This window comes from Bombus huntii, chromosome 16, assembly GCF_024542735.1.
Source record: "Bombus huntii isolate Logan2020A chromosome 16, iyBomHunt1.1, whole genome shotgun sequence".
Taxonomy (NCBI): domain Eukaryota; kingdom Metazoa; phylum Arthropoda; class Insecta; order Hymenoptera; family Apidae; genus Bombus; species Bombus huntii.
Window position 1 is genome coordinate 6,448,156 of NC_066253.1, and position 16,841 is coordinate 6,464,996.

Consider the following 16,841-nt stretch of genomic DNA (forward strand, 5'->3'; position numbering starts at 1 on the left):
TCGTTATTTCATCAATTTTCTACCTCACCTATCGTTTCATATGGAACACATTGCAAGACAAAAAAGGAGATTAATGTGAGTGAAGAAATTGTAATTGAAAACGATTGATTAGTTATTAACGCGGTCAAAAATATCGAGAGAAGTCGAAATTTTCGTAAATGTTATTCTCCTCGATTACGATAGTTGTTTTCTCCGCATTAATAAGAATAAAAACACCTAAAAAGTTACTTAAAATTTTCTATGGTTTATTTAATGTATACGTAAGTAAATATATATGTGATGAATATATTTACTTTAAATAATATAATAATCAGTGATATTACATATAAAGATAATATTTTGTTATTTAATTGAGTAAACGTAGTTTGTCAATATTAAAATGAAAAATATATTTGAAAAGCCCTTTTTTAATTGTACTATTTATATACTAATATATATTGCTACAAGTAATATTCATTTTCATTACATCATTACAAATACTTCACGAATGTTCTTGTCAATAACCTATTGACTAAATATATTTAAAATATTCTAAATCTTACAGTCTTATTTATACATTATCTTTTTTCAAAGAGACTACGTCAATTCGATAAGAATTCATTGCAGATACAGTCTTTTTTAACATTTTCAAGTGAAAAGCGATTAATATGATTCTTATATAAAATGTTTATTAATTACAAAGCATATTAAATGGAATTTATAATAATTTAAAATTATAAAATTATACTTGTAAATGATATTAATTTGATTTGTAATGTTCATAAAACAATTACAATCACTTTAATACATAATTATTCTTGTCCTATTTTTCAATCTTCTGTAGTTTTAGATTTAGATACTTCATTTATAACTCCTTCTTTTACAAATTTAGTGTACAAAGGATCTCCTTCAGCAACAACATATGACAGTACAGCCTTTGTATAATAATCTGACATTAATTCAATGTTTCTTATAATTGTAGATAGAAGATGTGCTTTCTCCACATATATACCTATGTAAGAAAAACATTTGAAAACCTGTGATACATTTGTTTTTAAAACATAATATAAATTTGTAAAATAATTATACAAGATTGGAAGATTAATTATTTTTCTTATCTATTACATTATCTATTATAAAACAAGCTTATTTCGTAGATGTAGGCACAGCAGCAAGTCATAAAAATAAACCAAAATATTTATTTTAAACTTACCTGGAGCTTCAAACATGAGATATGCAAAATGAACATGGAGATAATAATAGGATGGTTGATAATGTAAATATATTCTAAGTTGAGAAGCAGGTACATTAAACTTTTCAGCAATTGCAGCAGTTCCAGCTTCTTTTATATTCTTTAGTAGAGGAAGATGAGATGCATTCAAATCTCTAATACATTGAATCTTTTGAAACGGAAGTGCTATACATTTTAATGTATTTGTTTGCCCATCCCATTTCAAATCATTTACTATTATAAACCCAGTCTTCTCATCTTTATCTTCATATACAATTTTATCTTGTTCTGCCTTATGTTCCAAAATATTATACACCCACTAAAAAAATAAAAGAATTCAATCTAATAAATAAATCTTATAGCAGTAAAAGCAAATTAAATTTTCATATATTTGGCATGAAAATCTATTGAATATTTGTTTGTTTTTTCCTGCATATTATACTTTTTCTGTATACTTATTTTTTTGTACACATACTTCTATAGAAAAACTGCTTGACTCTATATATGGAAGAGTAATTTTTTGATATAGTTCATAAGTTTCATCTATGATATGAAGATCTTTCCTCCGAAATTTTTCGATATGTTTTGCCGTTGCAGGATGTATTATCGTCGCATTTATACCTTAAATCATACAAAAGTTTTCAAGAATCAAGCAAGAAGAAAAAGGAAAATGAGGTTATAAATTCACTATAGTCTACCATTATATTTTTTAAGAGGATAACACTCATAATTCCCATAAATATTATTGTTATAAAGTTTGTGTAAAACTGTGTCTTTGTTAAATAATTCTTTCAAAGCTGCTTCATCATCCGAAAAATTTTGTTTCTCCAATAAAATAATCGCCGAACCTTCATATCCTTTAAAAGCACCCTCTATACATATCTGTTTCCTTGTGCAATTATTTTGCAAAACTTTTTTTATATTAAATGTAGATGAGCAGAATTCTACGTCATGTATACTAGTGACATTTTTGCATTCATTTTCTGTTTCTATTTTAATTTTTTTCGTTGGAGTACATTCATCCGCACTGGTATTAGAAGATATCTCAGCCATTGTTGATGACGTTTTCTTCAAATAGCTCTCAATGTTAATTCATAAATTACATATGATTGATTTAAAAACATTACATAAATAACATTTCCTCCGTTATTTTTCTTTCCATAAAATTACATTACCTTTTCTGGTGTAGTCTATCACTGACTGTTGATTATTAAGTTAAGCAATATTCTTAGGTTATACGCATAACCTATATATAGTAGATTAGTATACATATACAAATGTATAATCTATATAAGAATGAGAATCATCTAATTCCTATCAACACAATGATTGCTATTTTAATGCATGTCTGTATTTATATATATTACAAGAATGAATAATTGATTATGTCGCAGATATACATACATATATATAATTTACATATATGTAGATTTAATTCGCCAATGGCATGTGTATGCACTGTACGTTGTCTGATAGTCTACCGGATCCATAGATTGAGTACAACTGCTACATATATAGGTACATATAAAATCTAAACACGGTGGCCGAGATCCAAAGTGAAGACTTTATCTTTTGGTAACCTTTGCAAGATTACCGAAGACGAGCACTAGGAAACAGCTTCTACGTGGACTAAGGAGGTTAATAACGATGCTACAAGTAGATGACAGAAAGGTAAAAAAATCTATTCGTTTCCTACCCCCCTCCATTTTTATCCTGAAACATTGATTCACTATAAATATTCGTAGTTTTATACTGTAGAATATTTATTTAAAATTTAATGTTAATTTATAACATACTCATATGTTTCGTTTATCTATTAAATGTTTTCAAATTGTCAAATAACAATCGATGCATTTTTGTGGTAACGTCTTAATTTTGTATATACACAGAAATCTTACCCTTCTTACACGTTGAGGTTATGTGTATTTTTTCTGCGATCATTATGACTTATTATTTATTTCATATGATCAATTATTTTGCTTTTTGTTTATGCGTGATTTTAATCGGATTATATCATTTAAGATATGTCGAACACATGATATCTTTGAATAACTTTCCTTGTCATTATGTTATGGAGGGTAAAATAAAAATAGATATATAAATATGAAACGTCAAGATCGCAAATATAAATGCAAATTATAGACATTTTGTATAATATATAGGTGTATATTATTTCGAGAACAGAAGGTTATCTGTAGGCCGTAGCTGTCATAAGAGTACTGTAACGAAGTCTAAAAGTCATAGTAAGGAATTAAGGAAACATTGCTTATTATTAATTTCAATGGTATGAGGTTATATAGTATAACAATTATTTATTATTATTACACTGCGGATTTTTATGCGAATACATATCTTTTAGAATATTAAAATTGCAGTTTACTAATTTGATACTATATATTTAAAGATTTATTTTGATTTTACTTCGTATATTTATTTTACGATAAATATTTCAAAAATCGTATGAAAACAATTATTACATTGAAATATTATGGTCAGGTTTATTCATTCATTCATTCATGTTGCCAAGCAATTTGTAAAATAAAAATTTCGTTTGCTTATTACGTTAATATAAAAATATTTGTTTCATGTCACAAGAGCATATGGCACACTATGATAGGAAGTACGACAGTATGCTAAGAAAGTAATATTTTTAGAAAATTTAGAAAATTTCTTTAACATTGGCTATTTTTAATCGCGCGGAGCTTTATCCTTTTTTATGATCGTACTCTTCCAATCTACATGCCTAGAAACTCGTTTATCCGAACAAGTGGGAGGATGGAGTAGTTCGGATAACCGAACAGTTCCTATAATAGACGTTTACACGCATGTATAGCATTCATTATAAGAATAAGTCTTTTATGTATTACGAAATTACACTCAATCGTAGTTCGGGTAATAGAGGCTCACAAATAAACAATTATCGACGTGAGAAGACGATGAAACATTAAGCAATTATATTAAAAAAGTAAACACAAGGAAAAACATAATATGAAATGTAAATTCCATAATATAATTATAATAAATCGAAAGTAAATAGTTTATTTCAGAGAATGTTGTATAAAAACAGATTTTGGTTCGTCTAAACTATTATATAGAAAATATTGTAATATTCGATATTAAATGTATGATATTAAAATTGGTTTCATTTAGAAAACACATGTTTTTAATATTGTTCTCAATTATTGGAGTAGTGAGACTACTTGGCAGTTTTCCTACGTATAAAACACCTCATCTCGACTACGGGCAAACATTGGTATATATTCTTCCTTGTAAGACATTTATTACGCAAGATAGTGTGAGATAGTTTGCGATTACGTTTCATTTGACTGCAGAAGACGCGAGGCTTACTTTTATGAGGTTTACTTACGATAAGTATATCGTATATAAAATTTTATATGCATATAAATTGTAAGGAAATGCATCAAAACAATTTTATTCGTCTGCAAACAATTTATTTATTATGAAAGTTAGTTATTATTCATCAAATTCTTTTAAATATTGGCTGAATCGCATCAACTTTGGTTATTAGCAACTTATTAACTTATTATAACAATTATGCGTTAAATTCATTTATTATAAAAATTATTCATACATTATTTGTTAAAATTATTATTCCTAAAATTTCAATATTATCGTTTTTTTTTCGTATTATCAATTATTACATATGTATATTTTTTCTGAGGCCACAACTTACAATTATTGGAAGATAGGGGCGAGTCAACGACTCGTACTCGTAACACACTACCTTCAGATAATCTTACTGAAGAATTGTCGACTCAATTCGAGTAGTTTATTCCGATATTTTTCAATCCTAAACACTGATAACCTTCTGGTTCCCTCACTGTGATTAATTCTTTTTTTGCAAAGTTTCAAACCGACGGAAGATTCACGTGTCAAGATTTATCTCGTTGAATGATAACCTTCAGGGTGGCTACAAGCGGGTGGATTGAACGGCCAACTGGCGAGAAATTTTAGTAAGTCGCTTTGTGTAAATGGAAATTTGGTTGACTAGCTTAATCGACCGTCGATTAAAGGTCGAATGGCAAGTAAAATTGCGTGTGCGAACGCAAATTTTAGTTGTGTAGTTGTTAGTAAAACGTAGTTGTGTTCAATATCGATCACTGAATCCAACTTGATAAATTTTCTGGTCGACTAGAGTTCTTTACCTGGTAGCCTTTGCCAGTCAACCACTTAGTCGACCGTCGATTAAGCTACTCGACTAAATTTGCATTTACACAAAGCGACTTACTAAAATTTCTCACCAGTCGACTAAATTAGTATTCGAGTTTTAATATTTTAACTACTACTAGTTTAAAAGGCGTAAAGTTTATACTAATTAAAAATTTAGTATGCTGGAAATATAATATATAGTACGAATAAAAATAACGTGATGCAACAGCAATTGAAAGAATTACTAATTCCTCGTGTATATTATATAATACACGAGTATAAAATATCAAATTGCTCCATTACTTGGCAATTCTCGTGCGTATACTTGTGCAATATTTTACATGCGTACTGTATTTGTCGTATCTATTGCATGAACTTAGATATGTCCACTATCCTATCAAAAAGACGATTGAAAAGTAATCCTATTATGTTTCGCAATTGTTCAGATATCATCCAATATTTTTCACGATGAGTAGCCACTTTTTAAGAGTCGATTAACAACAATAGCATCGCTTTGGAAATATCACAAAAAAATTCCACATATCTGGATTAAATTGCGTCTATAGAACGAAATAGAATGCAAAAAGTAAAGCAAAGTTCAAATGTATGTCGTCGTTGAGAGAGATCAAATTATTCCATTGCTCATTAAAATCGTGGCGCTTACGTCGTCAACCATTACGTGTATTTTCCTATTTGCTATCATTTGCACTTTCGCAGTACATATATGTAAATCGAGAAAGAACTTTGAATGGTGTTTTATTGGGATAAGGAGCACAGACACGCGGTCAGATAAGAAATTCTAATCTCGTGATGCTATTACACGACCTCGTCAGCGATCACAAATCACTTGATATCGAGTCGATTATACTACCACAGTTGCAAAGTTACGTTGATTGGACCAATTATGATAAAATTCATGGCCAGAGGACAGCTCGATAACAGTTTCAAAAACTATGTCTTTGGTCGTCGCGCATGTAGTGGCTTATTTACGAAGGAAAACTTTGGTCTATATATCGGACGTATTATATAAAACATTTTGGTATTGTATGAGCATTGTAACGAGACACGACTGTTACAATTGTATTGTTTGAATTTGAAGCCAATTTGAAAACGTATAGAGAAGTCGCAAGATATTTTTTACAAACATACAGTAAAAGAGAAAAGTATTCGTACAGTTCGAATATAGAAATAAAGGAAAGACGTTCTCTTCAATGCATTTTTAAATATATACAAATATACATAACTATATATTATACACAGACACCTACATATATTGTAAATAAGATAAAAATTAATTATAGGTATACGTAAAAATTAGTCATATTATTTGGTAAGTCATAACGAGACAAGATTCACGTCATGGTAATATAATATTTTGTCGAGACAAAATTCGTATAGTAGTATTAATCAATGCCCATGTTGTAAATAATATTTTATAGGCTTCCCTCTTTAACAGATAACTACTCATAATGAAGTGGGAATAGATAGTACTAACGATAAGTATTTCCTATTGTTTGTCACGATGGAATGTTACCATACATGAATCTTATTTCGTTATACCAAACAGTGTAACTAATGTTTGTTTGTATACGTTTATGTACCACCATAAGCGTCCGTAGGTATATATGTAATATACAGTTTCATAAATTTAGATATATTTAATAATATGGAAAATATTGCTCTCTTTATTTCTACATCTCCGCCATATTATTGTTATATATCATTAATACTTTTCCTTCCTATTGTTCAGTGTACTAAAACAGTTTAGTCTCACGGTTTAACCTTAAAACGCTAAGCGTTAAATTAATGGTTGTCATTGATTAATTCTGTAATTTATAACCTGGCTATATCTCGGCTGTATCGTTTAATAAATGCTTACAATCTGACTATAAGGCGATTCACTTGTTAAAAATGAAGTTCGAAGCCATAGGAAACGTGCTTCCTATCGAGATACGACGATTTATACCGCGATGACAACACGTCGACGCTCCTCCAAGATACATTGACTCGGGCGCTCGTGTCGCGTTCAGTCAGGTTTCGTTCGTTCGAGGATCGGAAAGCTCAGTCCGCATGCGTCACACGTCGCCCCGACGAGAATTTAAACAATTGTTCGCACGTTTTTCTGCACGAGTGGAAAATTGACGCGCGCGCAAACGTTCACGCTCCTCTCATTGAGCTTTAAGAGAGATATACAGATATATTATATGTGAATGGTATACTTGTTGAATGTAAGTGATCGTGTACCCGGAGGAAAGAAACAGAGGGTGTTGTTTTCCATGGTTTTGCTAGGATTTTCGGATTTCTCTTCAAAATCAGTGATAACGATTTACCAGTTCATCTCTCGTTACAAAGCGCGACTATACCATACACAAATGCGACAAAGTTAATCATAATACCGAATGCAAGAACGTCGTCAGAGTATTTACGCGAGTTTCGCACAAAATGTACGAATAAATTCGTACGTCCTTTTCTTCGTACCTGTTGGAAATTTCGGTTTCATGGTTTTGAAATAGTCGTTATGACTTTTGCGAGTCAATGCTGACTATGTTAACAGAACTTGTATTCTGTCGGAAACCTGTATGTAACACGATCTTTATTTTTATCTCGGGGATTACATTTTTCTAACTAGCACGTTTGTTCAAATATTACATAGATATTAAGTAGATAATAAAGTCGTTCATTATATCTCTCTATTTTATGTAAAAGTATTATTAACTGTTTATTAATTTGTATAAATAGCTAGTTTATTTATATTTTGAAAAATAATTCTCGTTAAAGATTTACAAAAATTCCTTTTACTAGCCTATATTTAAGTAGTATGAAAGTTACTGTCTTCTTTATAACCGTTTCCTGAATTATCGTGACTTTATATAACTGAAAACAACCTTTTTGGATGATTTTAAATATTTGTCTAGCTTCTCCTTTCTAAACCTTTTATCTGATAATTAAATTTATAACAATATCCATATTATAACAATCAAACTTAAAGAAAAAGAAAAATAAAGATATCATAAATAGTTTTATAGAAATATCGCTACGCCTAGAAAATATCCAATTTGGTAATTCCTATTTAATCAGTTGAATACACAGTGATGTTCATTTAGTAATTTTCTCAAAACTTACTTTCGACACTGACATCATTCTTGTATTCAACATATACAATTCGTTCCACTTATCTACTACATTGCATCACACAAACAAATCGTTATGTCTACTACGTTCAATGAAATATAAGTCGCGTTTTACGGCCGCCCGATCTTTTATGTATTTTGTATTTATTTTTTGTATTTACGTTTTGTACATAATACAAGTTGGTAAATTTAAATACATATGAACTTTCCATTCATTCACATGTAACTTCTACAATTCTCTATTGTCTGTCTAAAGAGCAGCTTTTTGTATTGCTTCTAGAAAAGCACATTGTTACACTCAGTAGATAACAATAATTAAACGAATCAATCATCGAAAATGTCGATTCAAGCCGCGATTAGATTGAGTGCAATCGTTGTTTATAAATGCTTTGTCATATGCACACTGTTATCTAAGATCTAGCAATTGCATGTTAACACAATACGATTAAAATATGTTCGCTGTTACATCATGAGTGTTGGCATCTCGAGTTTGCTTTAAAGCAGTGTTATTAAAAGGGATCAACAGAAACGCACTTGTCATGGGTATTACGTTAGCGATAATTCCTAATGCATGTCATGATCCCCCTTTTTGCGCCCTATCATTTTTCCGTATAATTTCAGAATGTTCTACACGAATGGAAATTAATATTACTTACCACTTTTTTTATGTCTCATAATCTATGAGTACGCGATGAACAGACTGCAGATAGTTATGCAATTTTCTATTTTTATGAACATTATTAACGGAATGAAATCTAAATAGAAATTTGTTTCATATACTATATACAATAAATAGGTGCTTTACTTTGGATATCACAATATTATATGCAGTATGTATTCTTATATGTTTAAAAAAAATACATAAAAGATCTGGAGATTATTAATTACAGATTTATGATTTATTAATATTTTCATTCGTTTCATTAACGAATTCATTACATTATATATGTATAATGTGTGTATTATATGTATGTATTATATATGTATATGAACTTTTGAAGATTTCTGAAACTATAAGCACAAATTATATAATATTTTTTAAATTGTAAGTAATTGCAAAGGAAATAGGAATATAAAAAGTAAGATAATACAGTTAAAATGATCAGAGTGAATTAATTAAATAAAATGCAATTTTTCATGCAATAAATGAGATAACATCCTTTCATAAATAACGTTTTGTTTAAAGTTTTCTTTTCAAAGAAATTGTAGAAGATAATGTATCGTTTCAGCGATGTCACAATCATCCCTTTAAATACTTGAATAGTCCTTTGTTGCGAAGAGGGAATAATCAGCCGTTTTCATGTTTCTTATTTATCTATCTGAGAAATAAAAATTATGAAGGAGGAATGAATGCAAAGACCAATTCATCTATTCGCTACGATCGAACAATATTCGTTATCGTTCGTTAAACGAACTTTTCGTTTCTTCCTCGTAATACGATATTACCTCGTAAGTTGGTAAATTTGAACAGAGAAAGCTAAAAAAATATTAAAATTATTAATTTAATTGCGTAACGATTCGATACGAAGAAACATATGAAAGTATCTCGTTTCCATAAAAAGTGAAGTCAATTTGCAGTTTTTAAGCGATATTATGTACTTTTCTTTTCACCTGTCTCTTTGGATTGATTATTCGTATAATTCAAGAGCGTGAAAAGGAATATATACGTTGCTATTTAAAAATCGTAGGGTGAATTTCGGTTTCTATGGAAAAACCTACTTTCAGAGGCTCCTTTTACACTAATAGATCAGAAAAACTATTTCAAGAATTTTTTATTTACTCTTGGAATCTAAAAAATACTTGTTAAAAATTGCTACGACGTAAACGCTTACTATAAGATGTCATGAAGGATTTTTCTCGCTTTTGTACCGATTATTTAAATATTGATTATATAGATATGTATTTCGCAACTTAGCTTGTATATTACGTTTAAAAATACAAGAAGTCGAAAATTTGTAAAAATTGTCTACTATCACATTTGTTACTGATAATCATCATTGTTTATTGGTATAATTTATCACGGGTGTCTAATGTTGAGGATAGAGTGACAGAAGATAGTAATAAATAACAAAATTGATTTCTCACAATTTAATGTTCTAACGTAATTTTTATATTTGCCTACAATTACTTTCAAGTTTCAGTTATTACATTATACTTGACATATTTGATTAGAGTACAACCATTTACATACTTTCAGGGTTCAACATGAATAATCCAAATACCATGTAATTCATCCAGATTATATTCCATTCCTTGGATTTTAATGTCAGTCAAAATTTATTAGACCGAATGTTCGAATTAAAAAAGAATAATATTTTACACGATATAAAAAGCTGATAAGCGCATTGAACTTTTAACACTTTTATCTTTTCTTTATATATATATATATATATTTTTTTTTTGTTTGACGATTACCGATGAATCGGCGAATATTTATCTAGTGAATTTTATCGGACGACTCTTAAGGTTCTTTAAAAAATGAATGTGACTAATACCTTTATCTTACTTTTGTTCATTTTACTCACAGAAAATATCTAATTCTAATATTATTTATTACCTAGTTTAACCAGTCCGATAAGTATTTTATTTTAATTGCTAAAACGATGTATTTTTCTACAATTATACAGTGACAATTAAGAACAAAATATAATATTTATGTTCAAAAGGTATGTTTATCTCGAGTTAGATAGAAAACAAAAATTATGTATTTACGTAAAACAAGAACTCGTTAAATTCAACTGAAACCTCGTCTTGGGATCTGACGATAATCTTTTTGAAGTTAGTCTTTCCTTAGAACAAAGACGGTATTCACGTGGTTTAAGGTGACAGCTTCGAGTGATTTTCGCATGTCGATAATGATTTTGATAAAAGCAGCTTAATATAATATCAATGTGCACTGTACGCAGCTACACGTCTTTCGCATTGGTTTTATCAAGATATTAGTATTTATAAAATTCATTTATTCATTTGTGAATGTATTACTTCGTGTGGAAAATTACTTACGATAATTTTATTTATAGCTTTGTCCTTGCAATTAATAATTACACACTGCGACAAAGCTACAAGACATGCACGAAAATTGAGAAAAATTATATTTAACTCAGGAATTCTCACTCAGGAATCTTCTTCTTTCATTCGTAACGCTATTGTTTACTTTACAATATAAAAGCATATCTACTGTTCAGTTCTACGAAACACCGAAGGCTGTCATTCCCAGAATTTGGATAATCAACATAAACATATTTTCTTTGCGACAAAACTACAAGGCGGAAAGTAATGAGTTATTCGTGTAATTTTCACCGTAGTAATTAGTTTTGTGTTATTGGATGTGTTATACAGGGTGGTTGGTAACTGGTGGTACAAGCGGAAAGGGGGTGATTCTACGCGAAAAAAGAAGTCGAAAATATAGAATAAAAATTTTTTTTTTTAATTTTTCCATCGAGACGACGATCTACAGTGAGATCCGTTATAACGAGACGCGATAAAGTGCACGCGTACCGAGCGAAAATTCAAAGTCGATTTTCTCGAAAACGAAGCCTCGAACGAAAAATTTTTATTCTATATTTTCGACTTCTTTTTTCGCCTAGAATCACCCCCTTGTACCACCAGTTACCAACCACCCTGTATATGAAAAATGCTAGTCCTTACGTTAAATATACAGTAAGATGCCTCGTGGAAGCAAATTAATGAGTAGCTTGTAAAAGGAAAAGTTTTCATTGACAAAAGTACCGCGCATATTAAAATAGCCGCCTTACTTTACGTAACTATCTAAAGGATTCGAAAAGGTACTCGAAAAAGCATGCCGGTGGACGCCCGAAAGCTACAATTACTCGAGAAAGACGTGCCGTTTCAACCAGTTAGCTGTTTTTGCCAAATATGAAGAAATAGCAATATTTTGTGTTATGATGGACTCTGTCGGTAATAAATTAAGAAATAAAACAGTCATTTCATTACAACTTAATTCTATATTATAACAACCATACATACTCTGTGTTTCACTAGTATACTCGTCATCGCTTACTTTTCGCGACACATTTTGGGTACACACTTCTCAAAGACGTCGCAAACAACTGACTCGTTAAGGGTGACATTGAATTCAGCTTTCATAACATGGCAAATTGCAACAGAAGACGTAGCCAATACAAGCATAAGGAATGTACAATGAATAATTAAGGGGGGGCTAAGGTTAATTCGTACAAAATAAGGCATGTTTTTGTGAATTAATCGTGACGACACAGTTAAAATCTCTTTATTAAAACCAATAGTACATTGAAGTATGACATTCGAAGAATATTGTATAAAATTTGAAATACGATTAAAATTGAAAAATACGGCAATGGCAGCGATTATTCGGGCGTGTCTCGGAAAAAAGGTAGAATTAGCCCCCCCTTAAAGGAGTAAGCCAGTTGAACCGGCTAAAACTTCCGAAGACAGCACTGGAGAAAACACGATTTGATTTCGCGGAGAGAAAAGTGAAACAAAACATGGAGGGAGGTAATATTTTCAGACGAACGCTTTAATTTAGAATGGTTCTAATGGCTTTCATTATTATTTATGACTTCAGAAAGGAGATACTCATTAAACAGAAAAGATAAATGGGTGGAGAGGGTGTTACGGTGTAGGCAACTATAGATCACGCTGGTAAAAGCAATATCAAGTTTGTTTCCGATAAAATGAAGAGTAAACTCTATATGTTTAAACAATCCAAATACTGTTAATTAAATATGCTTATGAAATGGCTACACAAAATTTTATTTTTTTCAATACGATAATTTATGCAAAGTCTGGAAACAAAAAATATCGAAGTATTATTATGGTTCCACAAATCCCGAGATCTGAACATTGTTAAAGCTGCTAGTTCTTTGCGCGACAAGTTTATGCACACGACAGACAATTCAATACTATAAAAGAGTTAAACAACCGTATTTTAAATGAGTAGAAATTACTGGATCAAAATGTTATACACAAATTTCATGAATTATTACTGAAGAGAATAATCGAAATGATAAGAAACAAAAGTGGTAGTACACATTACATATTAATGGATAAATAGAAATTATTTTTCATGAATTATTGCTATTTATTTTATAAAAAAATATCTTGTCTCGTAGTTTTGTCGCATTGTCTTTAATTGAAAAATCTGCAACTGTAAATAATCTCTATTTAAACAGAAATTGTTACAAATATTTTTATCAGGATACATATATCCGTTTACTGAAATTACTCGATTCTACTTTAACAATTCTACAAGATTATGTTTTTATATAGTAATATTCGCCAAAATCATAACTGTCTTGTAGTTTTGTAATATCATAGTAGTCTTGTTGTACCAGTTCAATCACGATAGTCGTGTCTCATTACAATGCTAATGAAATTTAAAAGTGTTTCGTATAAGATTCATAATACATTCGCAGAAGGTTTCTATAAGTGTTCAAATCACCTTCATACCATTGTATATATCTAAAACTTGATTCATGTATCAAATATCAATTCATTTTCCCGAAAAGAAACAACGATCGAGAAACAAAATAATCATTGACGGTGTCACCAAGAATGCGTAAACAGAAATATATTCAAACCATTAGGATCTTCGTTTGATTAAGGATCGTTTAAAGGGAACCAGGAAAATAGTATCTTCTTTCTCCATAAGGCTGCCTAACGAGTTGCTCCTTCTTAACAAGTTCTTTCGGTAACAATCTCGAATAAATCTAAACAAAAGTAACATTCTAAAAAGAAAGGGACAATAAATAAAAAAAAAAAGAAAACGGGAAAGAAAATATAAGGAACCGTCCATACGTCATGCACGATCTTACGAAATTGGATGGTGGCGACGACAGGCCCAACGAATTTTTTAGGAGACAAGGTATTTATCGCTCTGTTTTTCAAATATCCTGGTGAATAAATCCGCAGGCACGCGGTCATCAACGCAGTCCCTCAGATACACAGGCATTCCGCGAAAGAACTAAGAGGGATGCCCTGAACGAACTCCAACATGAACTAGAGAAACTCGAGGAAAGCGCAACAGGGGAGGTCAAGGAGGAGGTCCATCGACAGTTCGACGGCTTCACTCACCTCTTCAAACGGTTCCTCCAGGAGGAAGGACCTTCGCTAGAATGGGATCGTATACAGAAGCTGCCCGACGATGCGGTAAATAATAATTTTTAACTTAAAATTGCAAACGTAATTGAATATAGCGAATTGCTTTGTCATTTTGTAACATTTTTCCTTGAAAAAGATATTGAAAAGCCAAGATAAGTTTAATTATAATTAGAAAAAATTTAATTATATTGTTAGATAAGAGATTACAATTCCTTGCCAACTCCGGAAGGAGAAGAAATGAAGGCACTTTTAAGCAAGCTGATCGTTATAAAATTGAATGGTGGCTTGGGAACTAGTATGGGATGCCATGGTCCTAAATCTGTAATAGCAGTACGTAATGGGCTTACGTTCCTAGATTTGACTGTACAACAAATTGAGGTAACTATAGTATTATAAAATATATATGATTTAAAGTTATATCGAAATGTTTAGAGAAAAGGAAATTTATCTTATTATTTATTACCTTTTTTTTTCTTTTTTGCAGTATTTGAACAGAACTTACAATGCAAATGTCCCGCTTATTTTGATGAATTCCTTCAATACGGATGATGATACACAACGAATTATTAGAAAATATAAAGGAATAGATGTTGATATTCATACGTTTAATCAAAGTTGTTATCCTCGTATAAATAGAGATTCCTTACTTCCGACTGCAAAGCACTGTGATGTTAATGATGACATTGAAGCGTAAGATTAATATCAAACAACTTTTTGACACTTATCTATTATATACACATATTTATTCATATATGGATACTTATACTCATTAATAGGTGGTATCCTCCTGGTCATGGAGACTTCTATGAAAGTTTCAGAAATTCAGGTTTATTAAAAAAATTTATAAAAGAGGTACATATGTATACATTATGATTTTTTAAATTAAGAATTATGTGACGCGCGTACAGTATTACTTATATTTAACAAATATTTTCTCTCAATACAGGGGCGTGAATATTGTTTCATTTCAAATATTGATAATCTAGGTGCTACCGTAGATTTCAAAATTTTGAAATTACTGTTAGACAAACGTGAAGCTTCGCCTCTTGAATTCGTTATGGAAGTTACTGATAAAACTCGAGCTGATGTTAAGGTAATATAATCTTTTCTTATAAATTGAAATCTTAAAATTGTTTAAAACAAGCATATTTTTATATATCTGTACAGGGTGGCACACTAATCAAATATGAGGATAAGCTACGCCTACTTGAAATTGCTCAGGTTCCAAAGGACCACGTAGATGATTTCAAATCTATAAAAACATTCAAGTTTTTCAATACAAATAATTTATGGATAAAACTCAGTGGTACTTATTTCTCTCTTCCAATTATACAATTCATAAATGTAATATTTATTTCTTATCTTGTTAGCTATTGAAAGGGTACTTGAGAAGAATTCCTTGAATATGGAGATTATTGTAAATAATAAGACCTTCTCGAATGGTTTAAATATTATTCAATTAGAAACAGCTGTTGGAGCTGCTATGAAATCATTTGAAGGGAGTATTGGTAAGAGGAAACCAAGATTATATGTTCTGCGTGATCTTTTAAATTTTCTTGTTGGATGTACATGTATATAAATCTGTAAATAGGTATAAATGTTCCACGCAGTAGATTCTTACCAGTGAAGAAGACTTCAGATTTAATGCTTGTTATGAGCAATTTGTATATTCTTCGCAATGGTTCATTAGTAATGAGTCCTCAACGAATGTTTCCTACAACACCTCTTATAAAATTGGGCGATAATCATTTTTCAAAGGTTACTGTTTCATTTCTATAATTATACATCACAGATATTTGACAGCTGGAATATTTTGTAATTAATGTAAAATTTTCCGCATAGGTTAAAGAATTCCTTACTAGATTTCCAGCTATACCAGATTTGTTGGAATTAGACCACCTTACAGTATCAGGTGATGTTACTTTTGGAAAAGGTGTAACTCTAAAAGGAACTGTTATAATTATTGCAAACCATGGAGAACGCATCGATCTTCCAGCAGGCACAATTTTAGAAAATAAGATAGTTTCTGGAAATTTACGTATTTTGAATCACTAAATAATATATAAAAAGAAAGTTTATCTGTTGCATAATATAAAAATCAAGAAAAAATACATATAGTGTACTTTTATTTAATATTACAGATGACGTATGTAAAAAATTTATAAAAATAAATAGATATTATTTCAAAACTAGCAATTAAGAATATAGAGTAAAATTTAAAAATTGGTACA

General features: G+C 30.2%; 2 protein-coding genes and 1 long non-coding RNA gene across 11 annotated transcripts; 1 reads left to right on the forward strand and 2 right to left on the reverse strand.

Moving 5' to 3' along the window:
• Positions 1–646: 646 nt before the first annotated feature.
• LOC126874396 (m7GpppX diphosphatase) lies at positions 647–2,757 on the reverse strand. Its single transcript, XM_050636378.1, has 5 exons — positions 2,615–2,757; positions 1,909–2,524; positions 1,686–1,831; positions 1,193–1,529; positions 647–991 (listed from the first exon to the last, which is right to left on the reverse strand). Exons 2-5 carry the CDS (start codon positions 2,261–2,263, stop codon positions 810–812), a joined length of 1,020 nt encoding a protein of 339 aa, XP_050492335.1. The 5' UTR covers positions 2,264–2,524; positions 2,615–2,757; the 3' UTR covers positions 647–809.
• On the forward strand, positions 2,733–16,806 carry LOC126874391 (UTP--glucose-1-phosphate uridylyltransferase). 9 transcript variants are annotated; one of them, XM_050636361.1, is made up of 11 exons: positions 2,735–2,881; positions 14,097–14,374; positions 14,450–14,658; positions 14,806–14,988; positions 15,095–15,300; positions 15,387–15,462; positions 15,557–15,703; positions 15,778–15,916; positions 15,981–16,118; positions 16,202–16,368; positions 16,453–16,806. In XM_050636361.1, the coding sequence occupies exons 2-11, from the start codon at positions 14,311–14,313 to the stop codon at positions 16,663–16,665; spliced, it is 1,542 nt and encodes a 513-aa protein (XP_050492318.1). In that variant the 5' UTR covers positions 2,735–2,881; positions 14,097–14,310; the 3' UTR covers positions 16,666–16,806. The 9 variants fall into 9 exon arrangements, with proteins under 9 accessions (XP_050492325.1, XP_050492318.1, XP_050492320.1 ...); XM_050636363.1 differs by having other exon boundaries at positions 14,115–14,374; XM_050636362.1 differs by lacking the exon at positions 2,735–2,881 and adding an exon at positions 7,422–7,608.
• On the reverse strand, positions 4,219–5,071 carry LOC126874401 (uncharacterized). Its single transcript, XR_007692787.1, has 2 exons — positions 4,905–5,071; positions 4,219–4,650 (listed from the first exon to the last, which is right to left on the reverse strand). It is a non-coding gene; the product is annotated as an uncharacterized LOC126874401 (long non-coding RNA).
• Positions 16,807–16,841: the final 35 nt, after the last annotated feature.